This window comes from Helicoverpa zea, chromosome 1 (assembly GCF_022581195.2).
Source record: "Helicoverpa zea isolate HzStark_Cry1AcR chromosome 1, ilHelZeax1.1, whole genome shotgun sequence".
Lineage (NCBI taxonomy): Eukaryota > Metazoa > Arthropoda > Insecta > Lepidoptera > Noctuidae > Helicoverpa > Helicoverpa zea.
The window spans coordinates 10,901,417-10,911,558 of record NC_061452.1 but is presented as its reverse complement, the minus strand read 5'-3'; the positions used below and the strand labels follow the sequence as shown (position 1 = coordinate 10,911,558).

Here is a 10,142-nt window from a genome sequence, read left to right as displayed (position 1 = left end):
GAACAAAGAGGAGGAAAAAACTATTTAAAAGCCATGTTTAATTTAGTTATAGTCGTTTTATCCGTCCTATTCCTTTTTTAAGTATTTTATCGGACTTTTTCTATACCACAGGAAAGTGTTGTGGATATATTTTTTCCTAATGTGAAAATGTTTTTTTTAGGATTTTAAATCATTGTTGTGAGAATTAATATTCAATCTCATAAGGCGTGTCTCATTACTGGATTCGATATTTTTCTAACCTATAGTCTTGACCGCCACAGCTACCTTCATTTCTCGATCCTAAAATTTGTTTAGATCCTTGGGGTAAACGAATTTTTAACTGGAGGTTTCTGTTACACTAGTAGAGAAAATGGCATCTTTAATGTGAACTCAACCAATTCTTCCACCGTGAGCAAAGTGTCAGGTTCTTACTAACCAAAAATATTCGCTTTCAGTAACCTTTCACGCAGTAACTTCTTTCGAACCATCTTACAGCCCTAGGAAGTACGATGTTGTCAGGATCTGAGAAAGGCTACACAGAAAAAGAAGAAGTAATAACGTATACACTAATAATATCCTCATACAATTTTATTGTGGTCAAGTAAAATTGTGAAATATAAACAAATGACAAATAATAAGTGAATAATTTAATGTGACTTAATGAATACTGAGTCACGCTTACTTTTCGCCGGGGTTGTACCTTTATGTTTTTTTTTTTATAATTTCCACGAAAATAACCTGTGAAGTACATGGCTACGTAGGTGGGTAGGTACGTTTAAAGTTCGATAGACACGAAATACTAGCATTTTATAAATATCAAGTTTGTCTATTTACATTAATAATGGCATTTATTGTTTTGCCCATTTTAATGACTATAATGTACCTACAGGTGATCTAAGCCAGTGGCATTTTATTTTTTGCATGTCGTTAATGTTTTTTAATAACAAAATCGTATAAACGTAATGTCAGAAGATCGTAAAAGTGTTTATCTGTATACTAATATAATAAAGCCTGAACAAACTGTACGTAAGTAAACTGCAAACTTTTAGCCCGTCGACAGTTTAACAGAGATAACGCCCTTAATGTTCAGTAGAAAAAACGCGCTTTGGTGTCCCGGAATAAAAACTAGACTAAAATAAATATTTTGGGGGGCTCCCATACAACAAACGTGATTTTTTTTCTATTTTTGCTCTGGTACGGAACCCTTCGTGCGCGAGTTCGACTCGCACTTGGCCGGTTTTTAGTTTTTTTTTTGTATTTAACAATAAAACATATTGTTTTATATTTGCAAACTTATAAAATATAACAATCAATAACTTTTTAACTAGGTACTTAGCTGGAAATAGTCAAGGCTCAAGGTTTCTAAATCAGATCGATTAAGATGTTGACATAATTAAATGTTTAAGATTGACCTTTATTGTAGCTAGTTGGATTCATTTTGCTAAACTGTGAGAGTACCGAACAAACTTTTAGTCAGCCGATAGTTTGTTCAATACGAAGATGATTGCAAATAGCTGGTATTTTGTCGGTATAAAACAACCATTGGCTTAAATGCCGGCCGACTGTTAGTCTACAGTATCTCTAAGATAACTTATCTTTTAAGTTTCCAAAAACACAATGTAAAAGGAAACGATTCGTTTTTTTAATTGGTTTTGGCTGAAACGCTTTTGAACATTTGAGCTCCGAAAGTCGGCATTGTATACGCTATTGTTTATTAAATAATTATAAAAGGTTTAGATTATTAGGTACCTACTGCAAATTATTTCATTAGTCTGTAGGTTTAATGCAAAAAGAACTTAAGAGATTTTCATACAGTTTTCACAATTTCAAGTAAGTAGTTAGTGATTTTTATACCTACCATAGGTCAGTGCTAGTTTCCCTCATTTATTTCATGTAAATATTATATTCTCTAGAAAAGATCTATTAAACATGCACTAAATTAACTAGTATTATGATGCAAGGACTCTACATTATTTTTAAGTAAAAATATAGGTAAGTACTAATATATACCTACAAAAAGATACATAAGGGTACACCTGGGTAAGGAAAACATTAACTTAAAGGCCAAAAATCAAAATCGTCATTATTTTCAGCATTTGATCCTTTCAAGTTAGAGTACCCGCCGCAAACTACAAAAGTGACAGACAGTTGACGAGATGGCTGGCCACTTTTGTTTTAAAGAAAATCTTAATTCCAATCAAAAGTTTTCAATCGGTCTGATATCGACAATACTTGATTTTTGTAATGTTCTTACTACTATTCGTCTTCATACTGATTTATGAGAACAAAAAAATTGCTCAGTAGTAGACGGTAGAGATCAGAATTTCGACACTATTGTAAAATTTGTCAATAACATAATTTATATAGAGGTACATGGGTAACTCAGAAGCAGGAAATTTCGATATTCTAGGTTTTCCCAGGACCATTGGAAATTAATTTTGGGTTCCTATCAAACTAGAATTTAATTATATATTTTTTTAAATATATAAAGTCTTGATTTAGCTCACGAGGTCATCAACATTTGTCATGTGGATAAGTACTGCAATCTTTGTGCCAACAGTCGTTTCAGCCAATGGCTTAATAGCCAAGAGACTCGACTTCTAAAGGGCTCTCGTTAGACGTTTGGATCGAGCGCTTGATGCAGAAAGCAGTGCTACTCGACACGCCACACATTGTCAGGAGGTTTCTCTCCATGGAGCCCTGACCCGGGTAGCTTGGACCATGTTCCCGATGCTGGTAGGACACTATTTTTTAACTAAAATTTTTGTGATTAATATTTTAAAATGTAATTATATTTTAAACAAATGAATTAAAAAAATAGTCTACTTTATTTTTATGGAGTCAACGAATTATTATTTTAGAAATAAATGAAACAATGGAATAACTAAATAAATGCATGAATTGCCTGCAATGGCTTATTTGTAAGAAACATTATAACAATTTTTGTATTATTTCTATTAAAAATAGGTACCTATGTTCTATTATTAATCCAAACATGCCTTAACATTTTACCTTTATTATGTTACTTTGTTATATTGCCGTTTTTACTTAATATTATGGCATGTTACAGGATAATATTTTATCATGGCCCCGACAGGCCAATCCGCGTCACATATCGAATTAATAAGGAAACATACCAAATGTATATAAATAAATAATAAAATACAGGTAGTGGTCGAAAGTGTGCGCTTTCACACTAGTGGATTTTCCGCTCGATTTTTCTGAGTTACAACACTCGTATCGTAAATACGGCCATACATACCAACCACAACTGGACCAACCTTAGTACCTACTTACATCTTTGTCATTCAGAGTCTGATTTTTCAATCGCTAGAAAACTTTGATCTGAAAAGCATATTGGTCACCTTTGGTATGGAACATTATGTATGTCAAACCGCCATATTATTCCTCGGATAGAAGTTAACTGATGATAGAAAAATCGATCCTTAATTAAATACATAATTTGACTCTGAGAGCAAAGAATTGAAATTTACCAGTACAAAAACTTCCGCTTAGAACCACGCGATAGATTTTTCCGCTCGGAATGTATCAAGCGTATACAAGAATCCGCTAGTGTGTAAACGCCGTCATTTGTTTCAATTGATAATTTTCTTGTACATGTAATAATGTAATACTGAGTCGCAGGTGAAAGCAGAAATTCCTAAGTATGTAGTTACATTGTTGCTGACCACTTGTTCAATTTAAGGCTCTTTTTCGTAACAAGTCAGTCTATCGAGGGAATAATTTCATTTTTTTAAACAATTTGTAATAATAATCATACGTTGTTAATATTAATTAATTAATGTCGTCGTTAAACACACATTAACGGCTACTGTGTGTTAAAGTAAGCTAAGTACAGGTATTAAATACCTACTGCGCATTTCAATTGGTCTAAGAGTAGGCGCACACTGCAAACTTTTAGTCGGCCGATAGTTTGTTTGAGCTTATTAATCAGTATATGTAGTTATCGGCACGGATAATGAGCTCTCGGCGGAAGAATGGCGATCGCTTTGCGCACCGTACACTTATGGCAATAAACCAATAAATCACTTCTGCGCAGGTGAAGGTCAGGGCTCAATATCCTTGCCGATGATTATACGAAGTTGAACGGAACGGTAATACGCACATTACAAAGATCAAGTATTTAGCCGGTACTAGACCGACTGCAATCTTTGACTAGAATCAACATTTTCTTTGAAAATAAAAATTCCTACCATCGGGTGACTGTTTAGTCTGAAGTATGCGGGTAGGCTAAATGTTTCAGAGATCGAAATTGGGATGAAGTTAAAGTGCCCGCTATAATGTATATGTGTATAATAATAATAATACCTACATGTAGTGATTAAAAACTAAGATTCAAATTTAAAACCCTATAAAACTTCAACTTTACTTCCAAAAATAAAATATCCAAAACAACATCAATGTTTTATTGCCCCGTTTAACCCGATCCTAATTACATAAATTGAAGCCACAAAAAGGCGCCGAAGAATGGAGCCTTTCTATTGTATCCTCTTTCATTAGATTAAAGGTTTTTCACTGTGAAAAAGGGTCAAAATGTTGGTCAGGCCTATAAAGCGCATTATAGTGTGTAACAAGCCTGTGGATAGAAGCGATGAGTCAGCACATTGCAGGCCTATATCGGGAGCTAATGGCCCCACAACCGTGGTCCGACGCGCCGCGTTACACCGTGAAAAAGACCACCAGGAATATCCCTTTTTTACCAATTTTCTACCACTTTTTTCCTCCACCCCACACGAAGAATTTTTAGCCTTCCCAATTTTATTTACCTCACTCCTCAGTTATTTAATTGCCTGGTATATACCGCAAACCAATATCAGTAAATGATTTTAAAAGTTAGGAGAAATGAAACTAGTACGTATAATGAATTGCATTTAATATTCCTACTCAATAGTCATAACAATTTAAACAATATTTACACAAATAATTGATCTACTCTATGCACAGGAAAATATTCAGTTCTCATCACTAAATAAATAACAATCTTAATCTACGCTAGCTATTATACAACAATAATTATATTTTTTACATTTACTATATAACTACAGATAATATGATTTTTCTGATTAGAATTGTAAGAGAGAATATGTAAAATTATAAACTGAGAATAATTTACAGGACTTTTCTGTAGTATTTATAATTTTGTCATTTAGTTGCTCTCTTGATTATTTAGTTCACTTTCTCACGATTATTTATTGCTACAGTATATTATGTTGAACCACTGTTTTTCACACCTTTCAAACTCTAATCAATAGTTACATTAACCTTAAAGTGAGATCACTTAAACACGATATTGATGCGGTGAATCATTTGTGGAATGTTCAACAGTAGGCCCATCTTACTAAGCCTCCATGTATCACGCTTTTTGGATAATAAATAGTTATACATTATACTAAATGCGTTAAGGGTATGTCATCACTGCTTCCTACTAACGTCATAAAGTAGGAAACCATAAGTTGGACTGGTGGCTCTTGAAGACTCCAGCAAGAACACAAATGAAGAACTCAAAACTTTAACAATTAAATAATGAAGAATGTTCACGTCAATCACGGTCTACAAAATGTTGAATACTAGTGTACTTACAATCTAACATTGCACGAAACATTGGAGCAGCTGGAGTGAGGCTGATGTCAGGCGACGGGCAGCGGCGGCGGCGGCAGGTAGCAGGGGCGCAGCGCGTGCGCCGCCGCCAGCAGCTCCGCGTGGTACCGCTGCGCCGCCGCCACGTACGACACCGCGCTCTCCATGCGGGGCATCGGGATCAGCACCTGGTGCGGCGGCGACGGCGACAGGCGCGGCAAGTCCGGCTCCAAAAGCGCCTCGATTGTGAACGCTCTTCGGGGTCTTTCACGTGGCAACGTTGTAATAGCGGCTGCCTCCGGTAGTTCTGCTGGCTCTGGACTCAATTGTGGACACAGTGGAGGAGTGTATAAACTGGCGGTTGGCATTGCAGGCGGCGGCGGGGGTGCACTTGCTTGTCTTGCCAAAAATGCTCTGTTAAAACTGGCCAGCGCTGCTAATTCTGCGTTCAGGTTATCTTTCTCGCCTTTCTGGAGCTTGAACCTCTTGCGCCTCCGGAGCAGCGAGCCGTTCTCGAACATGTCGAAGGCCTGCGGGTGCAGCGTCCAGTAGGCGCCCTTGCCGGGCCGGTCCGGGCGGCGCGGCACCTTCACGAAGCAGTCGTTGAAGGAGAGGTTGTGCCGCAGCGAGTTCTGCCAGCGCTGCGTGTTGCGCCGGTAGTACGGGAAGCGGTCCGTGATGAACCGGTAGATCTCCGACAGCGGCAGCATGCGCTCCGGGGAGCTCCAGATCGCCATCGCCGTCAGGGATATGTACGAGTACGGAGGTTTCTGATCGCCATAAGATTCACGTGAGGGTCGCGGCATTGTCACTTCCCTGAATGTCCCAGGAGGACAAGTGAATATAAGCAAGTATGCAACACACGGATGTACGAGCGCGTCAGTCCGATGCGAGGTGTGGAGAGGAACTGAGGCGCGGCGAGCTCGCGGCCCGGCCCGCCCGCCCGCCGCCGGCCGGATGCGGCGGCCGGCAGCGCGCACGCGATTGGCGCGCTCGTCGTCCAATGGGGTCTCGCCACTTTCAGGTATGATGTCGGCTTTCGCTCCACTAACAAGGAATTTAAATTGATATTATGTTTATATTGCCTCCAAAATCTTTTGTGATGACACCGCTTTTTATTTAGCATATGTAAATTACGATGATACAGAATAAGAGATTTGAATTATACTCTGCTTTAATAATGAATGAATGTTATTAAATCCTTTTGCATTGTTATTTTTAAGCTAGATTAACTGTATAATAATAGTAATCAATATACATAGCCCGAGAGAGGTATAATATAAATAAAGTCTCGTTTATTTTTTCACAAGGAAAATATATTCCAGTATTTGAAAACAACGTAACTGTATTTAAATATTGATGCCATATAAAAAACAATACTTAGTTCCTTGTTCCTGACAAACCTTGAAAGCTCTAGAAAATATTACAAGAAAACCCAATTAGAGGTTAACTAGGTTAAAGTAAAACCGATAGGTTACTAACGAGGGAGAACTAATAAGATCATTAACAGAAACTAGAATATAATACCCAAGGACTGAATCATATAATATCAAATAACAACGACTATAACTGTGCTTTTACGACTACTTAATAGGCCGGTTTTATTTTTTATATTTGGATATTGTATATGCCAGTAGTAAAAGCTGTAACTAGCCTAGTTTATAACCTAGACTATACGAGTGAAAATCTAACCTTGAAGTTCTGATACATAACTAACAAGAAAATTAAAATACCTACACTAACTTGCTTTAAACGGGGGGTCGCCACTAAAGTAGGTACCAATTTGTTTTTTCAATAAATGGTCTAATTTGAGTCTCAGTATTAATGTTACTGGAATAACTCCAGTTTTATATCTATATATATTTACTTGTTTTATCTATAAGTATGTAGACCTGTATATAGATATGTAGAGGTATAGTTCGATCACTCACCAATCAAAGAGCATTAACTATAAGTAACTTAATAGAAATCGTATTAGAAAATTCAACACAAAATACAGGAATGAATTTTATCCAGTGCGCAAACTTTGTCAACTTATAGTTAAATAAGTTTTATAGATACGTATATTTTTATTTTGTAGTGTTTTAGTACAAAAAAGAAAAGTTATTGATATCGAAAGATGTTTATTTTGTAACCAGTAGTACGGTCACAGTCATCATAGTATGCACGGCGGCAACGCGAAACCGGTTTACTGACGGAGCTCCGCTCGGCACGCGTAAGAATACTTAGTTGGTATCCATATTTTGCTGATTTTAGGGCGGACAAAAGAATGAATTTTTTTTTTTTTTTTACTGATGATGCAGATATGTTCTGTTAACGATTCTGGACCACCAGTTTCTTTTTGCGCACTACTTAAAATTCATTCCTGTATTAAAAACTAGATTAAAAATTAGTTTCCTGTTTTCAAAAAAGCATAATCTCCTATATAATATTGGCATAATCCGCAGTTTCTAGCAACACTAGTTTCCCTTTCTAGTCATTAAAATATTATCATAATCGCACTCGAGTTAAGCTGAGCGGCCATAAAGTGCTAATCGAATATTTAATTAAATATAATATTCTAATTGGTTGCGTGGCTCAGTGTTGTTAAGAATGCTAATCTAACCTAAATTGTCCAATCCAACGATTGGACTCACTATTGACTTGTAGAAAGCAAAAACGTTAATAGTCACATCGATCACGAACTATCGTTTTTATATTATTTTTTATTGTTATACCGTTTCCCAAATTCGTGAATGATTGGGAGGTGAATGATCGCCGACAAAAACATGGCGGTGACATCCGTTTGCATGCGCAAACGCAACTTTGTTATAGGTTTTTGTAAAAGCTGAGGACTGCCTTAATAGACAGCTACAATTTGATTTCTATGTCTGAAAACTGATTTATGATAAATAAAAATTAACAATAAATTATTTATTTATAGTATCTACTTAAAGAGGAAAATGGAAGTAGTCAAATAAAATTGGGATAAAGATAAAAAATGATGATGTAACTAAATACGTTTAAAATATAATAATAATAAATAAATGATTGATTACTTATTCAAATTCACTTAAATTATCATTTGTCCAATGAGGACCGATTAGCTAATTGTTGACTAAATTTTATCTGTAAGGAAAACATGATAGTTTCGGCAGGTATTCTTAAAAATATGACAAACAATTTGTACTATATTTAATTTTATACATAGAGGTATGGTATCTAACTGACTACATATGGAATGTAAAAAATATCTATCGTAACTAACCTATAGTAACATTATTTATTAAATTGTTATTTTGTCCATTTTTAATAGGTATACCTACCTACATGAACGGAGTTTATTATATGAAAAGTTCTAAACAATTTTTGAAATGAAATATGAAAGTACCTAAGTAGAAACCTACCGGGCAGAATTTGCGGTTCTAATTGAACGATGAGGACAATAAAAAACAGTCAAGAAACAACATTTTCATAGATTAATGTGCTAGAAATATATTTTCAAAATTTTACCAACAAAGAAACAAATGTAGGTATTCTGTACCCTACGCATGAAATTCATTATTTTTACCAGTTCACCACATTTCTCCGTTTGACCGCTATAATCAGTCTCACTAGCGAAATTTCACCTTCTGGGGAAATTCATCTTTGAGATCGTGAATAATCGGATCAAATCAGCTGTGACCGACTTCTCTATAGATAATCCATTTCCGAATATAATTTCAAATTAATTTTATCAAATAATATCAATAACGCTTTGTTGATATCGAGGTTGCAATAATTTTGCAGTAAAAACCGTGACGTAGTATTCAGGATAAAAACTGTTCAACCCAAGAACTTCCTCAAAATGATGATAAGCCGCTGTGGTAATATTATAATTGGAATTAAAATTGTATCGATATGAATATCTCGGTCATTTTCCCTCAAAATTGTAAGAACCGTATAAAATATGACGCGCCGGTGTCAAAAATAAATCTTGGAACTTAAATTATAAGACATATTTTGGGTTGTTGATGGTGTATTATTAGTCGTTTTAATAACGTGTTTAACGGCCATGTGCACGAGTATCGTAGGTCCGAGGGCTCGCTCGAATGGTGCGAATTCGTCACGGATGCTTATCGAGAAGGCACTCGATAAAGGCGGCTTGTCGATGTTTTATTATTACAGGGGGCCCATGGTAATCACGAGCCCACGCTCTGCTTTCGACGAGACCTCTTGGGACTCATTAAACTGTTCGCCGGTCTCTTTACAACGGGAACAATCTTGAAAATATAGGGGAACATTTCGTTAATGTTCTCTGAATACTTTGGTTTCGTATTTAAGAGTATTGAATGATCATTAATACCTCATATTTATACTGTTTAAGGTAAGCTCGTGGCTAAGTAGTGACCACATGAGTAAAATTGATCTGGCGGATAGACATTCACCGTTTGTCACACATACCGTAATACATACTAACATATAGGCCGTACGTATCTTCCTTGGGCATAGTTGTTTAAAAGTTGAACCCAGATGCTTGCGATGTTATAATTATTTAAGTCTAGTATTATATTGTAATAAGTAAGATAAAAATGAAATATTTTTTA

At 35.9% G+C, this 10,142-nt stretch overlaps 1 protein-coding gene across 1 annotated transcript; it reads right to left on the bottom strand.

The window, feature by feature from the left end:
• Positions 1-4,856: 4,856 nt before the first annotated feature.
• On the bottom strand, positions 4,857-6,474 carry LOC124631280 (fork head domain-containing protein FD4-like). Its single transcript, XM_047165602.1, has one exon. The coding sequence runs from the start codon at positions 6,381-6,383 to the stop codon at positions 5,628-5,630; it is 756 nt and encodes a 251-aa protein (XP_047021558.1). The 5' UTR covers positions 6,384-6,474; the 3' UTR covers positions 4,857-5,627.
• Positions 6,475-10,142: the final 3,668 nt, after the last annotated feature.

What these genes read in the sequence shown, in the direction of transcription:
- LOC124631280 (XM_047165602.1), bottom strand. Translation starts at nt 6,383, where the DNA reads ATGCCGCGACCCTCACGTGAATCTTATGGCGATCAGAAACCTCCGTAC.